At 43.3% G+C, this 12,181-nt stretch overlaps 1 protein-coding gene across 2 annotated transcripts in view; it reads left to right on the top strand.

The window, feature by feature from the left end:
* Positions 1-12,181, top strand: part of EXTL3 (exostosin like glycosyltransferase 3) — a 52,033-nt gene that overhangs the window by 23,510 nt on the left and 16,342 nt on the right. For both annotated transcript variants that reach the window (XM_050802472.1, XM_050802471.1), the window contains exons 4-5: positions 5,569-5,696; positions 11,852-11,996. In XM_050802472.1, coding sequence (XP_050658429.1) covers positions 5,569-5,696; positions 11,852-11,996 — 273 coding nt within the window. The remainder of the gene's footprint in view (positions 1-5,568; positions 5,697-11,851; positions 11,997-12,181) is intronic.

Below are 12,181 nucleotides of genomic sequence, written 5' to 3'. Positions count from 1 at the left end.
TGCTGTCCCTTTTCCTTTGTGATGGGAGGTCAAGGGTCCCGTGAATGATATTGTGCAGAAGAGCAAGCGAGGCACCGTCAGGGAGCCCTGTGTGTGAGACAAGCCAAGCAAAGAGTGCTCCTGGCTTGATGTAGGTGGATGGGTTTTTTGCTATAGAAAACTACACTAAATACTAAGAGGTTTCCTATTCCTCTCTAGTTATCATTCTTTAAGATTATTACAGATATTGAATGTTTACTTATAATTTTGATCTAGAAACTTCTCAAGTCTTTATTTCATATTCTGTAAATAGAATGGCAGGGCTAAATTATGTTCTATTTTCTGCTCATTCATTCATTTATAAAACATTTGCTGAACATCTGCTATATTGCCAGGCACTATGGTCTATCCATTTTGGTTAATGTCATACCAGTAATTAAAGCAATAACTTGAAAGTGAGTTTTCCTGTTCACAAGTTACTAAGGTGTAATCATAAGGCATCTAATAGCAATGTGCTAGAGTAACATGAAGAAATAGCCAGTATTGTGGGGTCGGGGGAAGAGTGTTGTTTTAATTTGAAACAAAACGACTTCAACAAAAATGAGAACCTTTCCTAAACATGACACAGTCCCTCTGGTTGACTGGTTTCTGTTATGTTCAACCTGTCTTTTCTCAGATTCTTAGAGGCCATGTTAATCTGTGAGTCTGCGTTTAGAAAAATTTTTTTTTTTTTTTTTTTGAGACGGAGTCTTGTGCTCTCGCCCAGGCTGGAGTGCAGTGGCACAGTCTCGGCTCAGTGCAACCTCTGCCTCCTGGGTTCAAGCAATTCTCCAGCCTCAGCCTCCTGAGTAGCTGGGATTACAGGCGCCCGCCACCACACCTGGCTAGTTTTTGTATTTTTATTAGAGAAGGGGTTTCACCATGTTGGCCAGGATGGTCTCGATCTCTTGACATTGTGTTCTGCCCGCCTCGGCCTCCCAAAGTGCTGGGATTACAGGCGTGAGCCACTGCGCCCAGCCTGCATTTAGAAATGTTTGAGCCTCTTTGTTCTTCTGATTTTGGTGCCAGAATGGATAATAGTTGGTTTGCTGAGCTTTTGTTCAGCCATTAAACACTGCAGCTTTGAAGCAAAACTGTTAGAAGAAAACTTTTACTCTTCCACCCATTTAGTTTTAGTTGGTGTTTGCAAAGGTTGTGAGGGCAGAAATCTTTTTTTGGTTATGGGGAAAAGGGGAATGTCTTAGGTAATGAACTATAGTTACTCTTCCAAGCGCTGTTTGGTTTACTGTCTCCTGCAGGTTGACTCTAAATCAGGGTGTTGAGCAATGGCACAGTGACATTTTGGGTCAGATAATTCTTTGTTTTGGGGGGCTGTCTTGTGCACTGTAGGATCTGGTAGCATCCCTGTCTTCTGCCCATTAGATACTAGATGCAAGTAGTGCACCCTTTTCTCCAGTTGTGACAACCAAAAATCCTTTCAGACATTGCCACTGTAGCCTGGGGCAAAATCATTCCTGGTTGAGAACCACTGCTCCGAATTTTTAAAGCTGACTTACTGCAGTTACTTGTCAGCTAACCACAAATAAACTGTAGTGCTTGGTGGTGTGTTTCTGTGAATCTTTAACAGCTTTTCTGTTCTTTTTTTTTTCCTTTTGAGACAGAGTCTCACTCTGTGGCCCAGGGTGGAGTGCAGTGGTGCGATCTTGGCTCACTGTAACCTCTACCTCCTGGATTCAAGGGATTCTCCTGCCTCAGCCTCCTGAGTAACTGGGATTACAGTTGCCCTCCACCATGCCTGGCTAGATTTTTAAAAAATTATTTTTAGTAGAGATAGGGTTTCGCCATATTGGCCAGGCTGGTCTTGAACTCCTGACCTCAGGTGATCCGCCCGCCTTGGCTTCCCAAAGTGCTGGGATTACAGGCGTGAGCCACCATGCCTGGCCCTTTTATTCTGATTGCTGTTCTGATTATTAAAATGCAGTTCGCTCTACCTGAACAGCTGTTGTCATTCTAGCCCAGAGCAGTTGTGCTCAGAGGGTGAGCAGTGGTGGCAGGCGCCCTGTGTTCCTGGAGTCCTTAGTAGTTGTTCTCTTGTTGCTTCTTGATACCTAAGTAATGGACTTTAATAAACTTACTAAAAAAACTGGTGTGAAATCTAGGCCAAAACACTTTGATATTTGACCTCCAGCTCCATGACCCCACCGAAGTCTTCTAGAGCACAAGTAGGTTCTCTTGATTTGGTTGTTTAGATAATTTTGGGTATGACCTAGATATCAAATCATTTTAGTTTTTCTTGTTTTTCATTTGCAGGTGCAGAGTTAGGTTGTTAATAGGATTGTCAACTTTGGCTGATAAGTAACTTCAGATTTTGCAAACAGCATGGTGCTATGTTGAGTTAGCAGAGAGGGTACTTACATTCACACGTCTAGTAAGTGGAGGAGTTGGAATTTGAACCCAAGCTTTTCTGAATAGCTCCAAAGCCATGCTTTCTCCCTCTGTACCAGTGCTTCTCCCCATTTAATGTGCACAGGAATCCCCCAGGGGCATGTTAAAATGCAGATTCTGGCTCTGGGCTTGGGGTGGTGCCAGCACCCCTGCAGGCCCCAGTGGTGTGTGCTGCTGGTCTTCACTTCACACTTGGAACACTGAAGCTCCTTGCTATATTCCTGGTTTACTAATTGTGCCGTAGATAATCTGTCTGAAGGTTAACCCACAAAACTGATAATCTTCAAGCCAATATTCAAGAACTGACATTTTCAAGTGGTTTTTCTTCATTTTAAGCTGTGTGTATTCACTGCTGCGGGTGACGGCGAGCTTTGTTTGGCTGAATTGGCAGAATTAGTTCTATACTGAGTGAATGCTAGGTGTGTTAGGAAGGTAAAGTGAATGATCGGGGGGAGTTTGTTGAGGGAGTTTGTGAACAGCTGCTATGTGCCATCATTTCCAAGGCAGACCTTATTTTACATTTTGTCATCTCTGAAATTGAGGATGTGTCTTACAATGGATGGCCTCTCACCATCGCCGAGCTTGCCATTCAAGTCCAGCCCCTTCTTGCCACCCTCCCGCCCTGTGGCAAGCGGAGCCGACAGCTGCTAAGGTGAGCACTTGGCATCTCCTCTCCTTGCCGCTCTCTCTTGTCTGACCTAGGCCTCACTCCGTCCTTCGTTTTGTCATTGCGGAGTCTGAGCTTAAGACACCCTGGGCTGTACACTTGGGGATTTTTATGCTGGTCAGACATGCTGCAGGGCAAAGTAGATCTCTCAATCTGTTGCTTGGCTTGGACATCTGTTAACTGTGGTGGCGAATCTGTTGCAGATCCTTCTTTGTCTTGAGTTGGGCAGGAACTCCTCTGGGGCTGAAGTGGAGTCTTAAAGAAAGCTCTGGCTGAGAGTGTTGGCTGTCACCTGTAATCCTGTCACTTTTTTTGGAAGGCTGAGGGAGGGGGAATGCTTGAGACCAGGAGTTTGAGGCCAGTCTAGGCTACCTAGCGAGACCGTGTCTTTACAAGTTTTTTTTTTTTTTTGAAATTACCCAAGTATGGTGGTGCATGCCTGTAGGTCCAGCTACTTGGGGGGCTGAGGCAAGAGGATCAATCACTTGAGCTAAGGAGCTCTGGGCTGCAGTGAGCTATGACAGCACCATTGCACTCCAGCCTAGGTGACAACTCAAGACTCCATCTCTTAAAAAAATTTTTTTTAAAGTTCTGTAATAAAGTAAACATGGGATCATCAATTTCACATGCCTTCTTAATTAGCAACATTGTTTTTCCTTGACAGTGCACAGATTAATAATGCATTTTCAGGCCAGGTGTGGTGACTCATGCCTGTAATCCCAGCACTTTGAGAGGCTGAGGCAGACAGATGCCATAAGGTCAGGAGTTCAAGACCAGCCTGGGCAATATGGTGAAACCCTGTCTCTACAAAAATACAAAAATTATCCGGGCATGGTGGTATCTGCTTGTAGTTCCAGCTACTTGGGAAGCTGAGGCAGGAGGATCACTTGAGCCTGGCAGATGGAAGTTGTAGTGAACTGAGATTGTACCATGGCACTCCAGCCTGGGCCACAGTGAGACTCTATCTCAAAAAAAAAAAAAAAAAAACAAAACTGGGCGTGGTGGCTCATGCCTGTAATCCTTGCACTGTGGGAGGCCGAGATGGGAGGATCACTTGAGCTCAGGAGTTCTAGACCAGCCTGGGCAACACAGTGATGAGACTTTGAGAACTTTTTTTTTTTAAAGGTATGAATTAGAGTTTTGGCTCTTGCAACTTGCCAGTTGTATGACATCACTCTGGGCCTCAGTTTCTGCATGTATAAAGTGAGAGACACTATAGTCTCCAAAGCCCTTCTAGCTCTGAATTAATTGGATTTTAAGTGTGCTAGAATGAATTAATTGAAGTGTGAGGGCTCTGCGTTAAGAACACGGAATAAAGGATTCTCCTGGTAAGGAGGGTGTGGCAAGAGGCGTCTTAGCTGGACCTCCAGCGGGAGGGAAGGTATTATTTGAAGCTGAAGAGACATGCTAGTAGGTCACAGAGCTCCTTGGAAACCATTCATAAATTTAAGTCCTCAGATGCAATTAATTCATCATGCCAGGTAGAGGTTGTCCTCAGTACAAGTAAAACAGTTTGTTGGAAGTAAGGTGATTTTTCGTGGCATTCTGAAAAGATCATTCTTCACGAGATGCTCTTTGTTTTTGGGGTTTGAGAGCAAAATAATGGTTCCCCTTTGGTTGGACTAATTAGACAAAGACACTCTAAGAATAAAATGAGCCATCCAGGTACTGACTGTGGTCATGATTTATATGAGTATTAGGTGGCAAGGTGAATAACACAGCTACTCACCCACATTGTAGGTAAACTAAACTGAGATATGGTAAAATAAAAATTGTTTTGTTATATAGTTGTACTGTTTGAAGCACCAATTTTTTTTTTTTATGAAGAAAATACTGCTTTGCATATATGTAGAATCACTTAGATGTTTTTTGAATTGGGATTTGCTGAAGATGCAGAAGCTGTTGTACTGAGTACATGACACCTTGAAAAGAAAGAAAAAGTTTGTGTACGAGTAGTCAGCACTGTAGGTAGGAATTGCAAAGGTGAAGTAATTAATCTCGACCAGATGGGCTGTGCTCTTTTTTTGGGTTTATATCCCAAAAAGGCATTAGAATTGGGAGTCAGAAGTGACAGACTCACGAGGTTTCTGAGTTAGGTTTTAAAATTACTGACCAGGCTGGGAACTCCATAGCCATTGGAATCTCAGATCCACTCTGCCACCTTGTGTTCTCTGGGGAGAGTCGTTTTTAATTTCCCTACATCGTGTTTATTGCATGTGTAAAATAATCCTCAGCTTTTGCTTGATTCACAAGAAAATTAGCTAACTAGTGAAGCTGAAAAGGTAAATCCATATACATTTATTGAAGTGTAAGGCAGCTTTTATTCCTGAAAGGCACATGCTAGATTTTACAAGTGCGGAGATCAGTCAAAATTATTCAGTAAATCCAGCCATGATCTCCTTAGACCTAAATACACATTTTGTTTGACCTTCCATAACACAGCCTTGATTTTTAATGTTTTTCCTTCCTCATCACAGGTGGTCCGTACTGAGAAGAACAGTTTGAACAACCGATTCTTACCCTGGAATGAAATTGAGACAGAGGCCATCCTGTCCATCGATGACGACGCTCACCTCCGCCATGACGAAATCATGTTTGGGTTCCGGTGAGAGACTAATTTCCAGTCAAACACTTTAGGTTGCAAGTGACAGAAAACCTGGATTAGGCAGCAAAATGAATTTCTGATGGTAATTGGCTGATGGTAACTGAGAAACCCTTACAGGTAGTCAGGGCTGATGTGGGACGTGGCTGGATGCAGGCTTGTAGATGGCGTTGGAGGAGTCTGTCTCTCTTTACCTCTAGGCTGTGCTCTGCGTTCCTACAGGCCTTCCCTCTGTGGCCGGGGAGGTGGAATTCTTTGATTGGCTAGACCGTGGTTATCTGCCTGCTCTTGGTGCTGCAGGTGTATCATCCTTAAATCCAAACTACATGGGCAGAGAGTAGAGGCAATGGGTAGAGTAGTTCTCTAAAGGAAATAGGAGGGTTTCGTTTTTAGAGGAATGGGAAGTAACTTCCAGGCAGGCAGAAGTGACATGTTGCTGTGTGTTGGAGCAATGGAACAGTGCCAGGATCCTGGACCCAAAAAGATTTGGGGGAAAGAGGGTGTCAGAAGCAATGATTTGAAAGGGAAAAGAAGGGAAGGAGGAAAAGGAGGTGGTGGTAATGATGGCAGCGATGATGATGCTAAACATATGTTGAACCCGTACTGTGTGCCAGGGACTAGCCTAGGACTTTTTCTGTCTTATCTCATTAATCCTTCTAAAATTTGATGACATAAATTGTAGCTGTCTCCATTTTATATAGGAGTAAATTGAGATACAAGAGAACAAAACCATGTAGAAGCTAGGAAGTGGCAGCAGAGCTCTGGGTTCAAATGCAGGTTTGTCACACTCCCGACGTTCACCCAGCCTTCAGCTCTCGTGCCTTCTTGAGTCTTAGGAATTGCTGAAGGATCCCACTTGAGGGTCACTGTGGGGAAGAGGATGGAGTAGATGAAGGCTACTCCAAGTGTGTCAGGGACTGGGATGTTGGCTTGGGACAGTTGGTTACCTGTTTATGGTGAGGTAAGTACAAAAATTGAGGGCAAGCATTCAGAAACTTTTAAAGCAATTTGACATTTACTATGAAATCCAAGTATATGATTATTTTTCTTGTAGTTCTTTTTTTTTGCAACATTTCTTCAATATAATTCAGACACCGTAAAATTTCCTCATATTAGTGTATGATTCAGTGGTTTTAGTATATTCAGAGTTGCACAAACATCACCATGGTTAATTTTAGAAATCTTCATCACCACTGAAGGAAACCCTGTACCTAGTATCTATTAACAGCCATTCCCAATTTTTCTCCAACCCCTCTCAGTCCTAGGTAGCCACTCAATCTTTGTGTCTCTATATATTTGCCTATTCTGGACATTTTCTATAAATAGAACCGTACAACCACTCATGGCCTTTTATGACTTTCTTCTTTCACTGAACATGATGTTTTCAGGGTTCATCCATCTTGTAGCAGGTATCAGTTTTTTTTTTTTTTTTTTTTTTTTTTTTTTGAGATGGAGTCTCACTCTGTTGCCCAGGCTGGAGTGTAGTGGCTTGATCTCAGCTCATTGCAGCCTCTGCCTCCTAGGTTCAAGCGATTCTCTCATGTCAGCCTCCTGAGTAGCTGGGATTACAGGTATGGACCACCACACCCAGCTAATTTTATTTTTTGTATTTTAGTAGAGATGGGATTTCACCATGTTGCCCAGGCTGGTCTTGGACTCCTGAGCTCAGGCGACCTGCCCGCCTCGGCCTCCCAAAGTGCTGGGATTACAGGCTTGAGCCATGGTGCCCAGCCCAGGTACCAGTTAGTCATTCATTTTCTGTTGATGGCTGTTTGGGTCATTTCTATTTCTTGGCTATTGTGAATAATGCTGTGAACCTTCATGTGCAAGTTTTTGTATGAACATGTCATTCCTCTTGAGTGTATACCTAAGAGTAATGTGGATAGCTGCTTTAACATTTTGAGCCTGTCAGATTGTTTTTCTGGGTGGCAGCCCCATACTGCATTCTCACCAGCAGTGTATGAAGCTTCTAGTTTCTCCACATCCTCGTCAACGCTTGTTATTTTCTATTTTCAAAATTTATAGCCGTCCTAGTCATTGTAAAGTGACAACTCATGTGTGTGTGTGTGTGTGTGTATTTTTTTTTTTTTTTTTGAGATGGGGGTCTCACACTGTTACTGAGGCTGGAGTACAGTGGTGCAATCTTAGCACGTGGTAACCTTGAACTCCTGGGCTCAAGTGATCCTCCTGAGTAGCTGGGACTACAGGCTCACATCACCACACCTGGCTAATCTTTACATTTTTTTTTTTTGGTAGAGATGGGGTCTCACTTTGTTATTCAAATTGGTCTGAAACTCCTGGCCTCCAGCAGGCCTCCCAAGTGCTGGGATTACAGGCATGAGCCACAGTACCCAGACATACAGTTGTGATTTGCATTTCTCTCGATGTTGAACATCTTTTCATGTGCTTATTGATCAGTTAGTTAGCCTTTGTATACCTTCTTTGGAGAAATGGCTTTTCACATTCTTTGCCCATTTTTGTTTGGATTGTCCTTTTTTTTTTTTGAGACAGAGTCTCGCTCTGTCACCCAGGCTGGAGTGCAGTGGTGTGATCTTGGCTCACTGCAAGCTCTGCCTCCCGGGTTCATGCCATTCTCCTGCCTCAGCCTTCCAAGTGGCTGGGACTACAGGCGCCCGCCACCATGCCCAGCTAATTTTTGTATTTTTAGTAGAGACGGGGTTTCACCGTGTTGACCAGGCTGGTCTCGAACTCCTGACCTCAGGTGATCCACCTGCCTCAGCCTCCCAGAGTGCTGGGATTACAGGCATGAGCCACCGCACCAGGCCAGGATTGTCTTTTTATTATCATGTTATAAGAGTTCTTTATATATTCTAGATGCAAGTCCCTTATCAGAGATCAGAGTTGCACATATTTTCTCCCATTCCATGGGTTATTTTCTTACTTACCTGATGGTATTATTTGAAGCACAGAGTTCATGTTTTGAAATTCAGTGGATCTGTTTTCTTTGGTTGCTTGTGCTTTGGGTGTCATATTTAGAAACCAGGCAGTTCATTTTTGTTGTATTTTACCAAAGTATTAATCTATAATAATTTTGGGGAAAAATTAGTTCTTCCCCACATCATTTGAAAACCACTGGAGGCCAGGTATAGTGGCTCACGCCAGTAATCCCAGCACTTTGGGAGACCAAGGTGGGTGGATCACCTGAGGTCAGGAGTTCGAGACCAGCCTGGCCAACATGGCGAAACCCTGTCTTTACTAAAAATATAAAAATTAGCAGGGCGTGTTGGCGCGTGCCTGTAATCCCAGCTACTCAGGAGGCTGAGACAGGGGAATTACTTGAACCTGGGAGCGGAGGTTGCAGTGAGCCAAGATCACGCCACTTCTAGCCTGGGCAACAGAGCTTAAAAAAAAAAAAAAAAAAAAAAAAAAAAGCCACTGGAGTAGATTTCTTTGGAGGTCTTGTTCAAATTAAGTGTGGATCCAGAATACAGAGTTCTTTCTCTGTGCTTCCATTCTGTTCACCGAAGGCCTAACCTGACCTACCTGGCAATGGGGCTGCCTTTGGCTTAGGCTTGTAAGAGCAGATGCTCAGATGAAAAGAGCAGTGGCTTTATTGCTCATCTGTCTTAAATCCATCTGTAAAGAATGATTTGACACATTTCTGAAAAATTAGAACATCTGTTCTTATTCTCCTCCACCCAGCCTCTCACATTTCCTTTGACCTCTTGCCTAGTGTACTATTGAGGCAAATCTATTGATAGCTGTGATTTAAAAAAATCCTTGTAAGCCGAGGTGTATTTTTTTTTACACGATAACAAATAGCTGACTCTCCATTTGTTTTTATGAAAGGAAAAAAGCCATGCAGTAGCTCCAGGCGTGATCTTTGCTGCTGCAGGTGGTAGTGGTAGGGGGTGGGCGGCAGGGAGTGTGTTTCTGCTGCAGCGTGATGTGGTTTGGAGCATGCTGAAGGGCTGGTGTGGTGAGCATAGTCGTGGAGTGTTAACAGGAGAACTGCCAACCCTTAGATCCAAGAATGATTTTGATAAGGAGCCCAGCTTTAAGGAGTTTGAAGCTTATTAACATAGCTGGCATTAACATAGCTTCCAAGCCCCTGATTTAGGGATTTCTGACCTTGCCCATGCTATTTTCCAGCAGATTTGCAGGTGGTGAGAGAGTAATGGGAAGCCTTTTAATGTGTCTCTTAACCGTCATTCACGTTTGAGATTTAGCCTCTGGTAATGGAGCTGGTGAATTATTGCCGTCTGTACATCCTAACCTTTTCCTACCCTGACCCTTTTCTTATGCGTTTGGGCATCCTTTGATCTAAAGCCTTTCTCTTATTAATCTCCCCAATTTGCTTATTTCACCTTAATGGGAATGAAACAGACCTAAGTTGAAAGGAAAGGGTAAGTCTAAGAATTCTTTCCTCTGGCAAAGATAGATCTTACTCACTTCAACTTATGTAGCCAAGAAAGAGATAGAATCAATCGTAAGGGATAGATAGGAAAGGTATACCAAGAGACTTGAGAGCATGTGTCCTTACAGAAAGGAATACATGAATGGCCAGAGCAGCATTATTTGTAACAGAAGTGCAAACAACACAGAGGGCTAAATACTGTGGTTCCATTATGTGAGGTCCCTAGGTAGTCATTCATAGAGACCGAGAGCAGAATAGAGGCTGCGGAAAGGTGGGAGTGGGGATGACTGTTTAATGGGGACAGAGTTTCCGTTTGGGCAGATGAAAGAGTTCTGGAGATGGATGGCGGGGATGGTTGCACAACACTGTGAATGTCTCTAACGCCACTGAACCATATATTTAAAAATGATTAAGATGGTACATTTTATGTTCATTTTGCCACAATTAAGAAAAAATCAGTTGTCTTAAAAAACCCACCTAGAAGGCTATTACATTGTGATAGAAATTGTGATTTCTCATCTTTTGGATTAGATTAGAGTCTTCCAGACTTATTAGGAGAGGAGCTCTTTTGAAATAAAATCTGTGTCTTAGGAACTGAAGTTCCATGTAAGTGATGAGGGAGTTTGCAGGCAGTTTAAATCTCTGGCAGCCCTTCTGCAGGCCTGTTGGGTTCTGTGGAGCTTAAAACGCTTTCAGTTCTCCAATTTATCCTGTGACACTGGGGACCAATTTTATTTGTTCTACTTTGCCTATAAATTTGGAGATGATATAAAAGTTTCTACTGAAACATATTGAATTCTCCATTTATTTCTGCCATTTAATGAAACCTTTCAGTTGTATGGTTCTGTAGACCACTTCTCACGATACACGTTTCTCCCTCAGCCCTGCTCAAATTTGGAATTAGGAGTGGTGCAGTTCAGTAGTCTTCTGTGGTTAAACCAGTGGTCTCCAAACCTTTTTATTATGTTCCTTCTTCATAAAAGAAAAGTGTGCAGTATATGTAAATTACATACACGTCCTACTGAACTAATATGTCGTGCTCATTAAAAACAAAGCCTTTCTTAGAAAATGTTGGTTCATTCATTTTTAGAGCCAGGTCTTGCTCTGTTGCTCAGGCCGAGTGCAGTGGTGCAATCACAGCTCACTGCAGCCTTGAACTCTTGGGCTCAGGCAGTCCTTCCACCTCAGCCTCCCAAGTAGCTGGTAGTACAGTTGTACTCCACCATGCCCAGCTAATTAGAAACAATTTTTTTTTGTAGAGACAGGATCTTGCTATGTTGCCCAGGCAGGTCTCCAACTCCATGCTTCAAGAGGTCCTCCTGTGTTGGCCTCCCAAGTGCTGAGGTTACAGGCATGAGCCACCCTGCCCGGCCCTTTCTTAGAAATTAAATAAGCTAAAAAAAGAATTGAAATTGATATCATCTTCCTGCTTCTTAGTAGATTATTGTACATACCCCATTCTGGAGACCTCCTTAGTAGATTATTGTATATACCCCATGCTGGAGACCCCTTTCCCAAGTTATGACTTATTCTTTCTGGAAGGGCTGGAGGATACTGACTGCTAGAGGAACAATGTGCAGGTGCTTATTAAGGAAGCTGAATATGGTACCTTATTTGCTTTTATCCTGTTTGGCTTGTTGTTGATTTTGTTTTATTTTGAAAGGATAAGAGAAGTAAAAGCCTAAGGGCCAGAGCCTAAGGTAGAGGCAATAACTGTGAACGCTTTTGATGACCCTAGAGCTTTGTACTCAGGTCTGTGTATGCACTTGTGTTTTTCAAGGGTGTGGAGAGAAGCTCGGGACCGCATCGTGGGCTTCCCTGGCCGTTACCACGCATGGGACATCCCCCATCAGTCCTGGCTCTACAACTCCAACTACTCGTGTGAGCTGTCCATGGTGCTGACAGGTGCTGCCTTCTTTCACAAGGTAGGAAAAAGCTGGTAATAATGGCATTGACTTGGTGAGAGTTTGGCCTTTGTGTGATAGTGGAATGCTGCCCTCAGCTTAGCTCTCCTAATGCTTCTTACATGTTTCTTCTGTGCTAGAAGTCAGTTGTTTCAATTTTTAGAGACAATGATCAAGATGCTTAGAGCAACTCTAGGATAAAAAGT

The sequence above is a fragment of the Macaca thibetana genome, chromosome 8 (genome assembly GCF_024542745.1).
Source record: "Macaca thibetana thibetana isolate TM-01 chromosome 8, ASM2454274v1, whole genome shotgun sequence".
NCBI lineage: Eukaryota > Metazoa > Chordata > Mammalia > Primates > Cercopithecidae > Macaca > Macaca thibetana.
The sequence above is the reverse complement of the archived record's forward strand: the minus strand, read 5'-3'. Positions and strand labels throughout refer to the sequence as shown.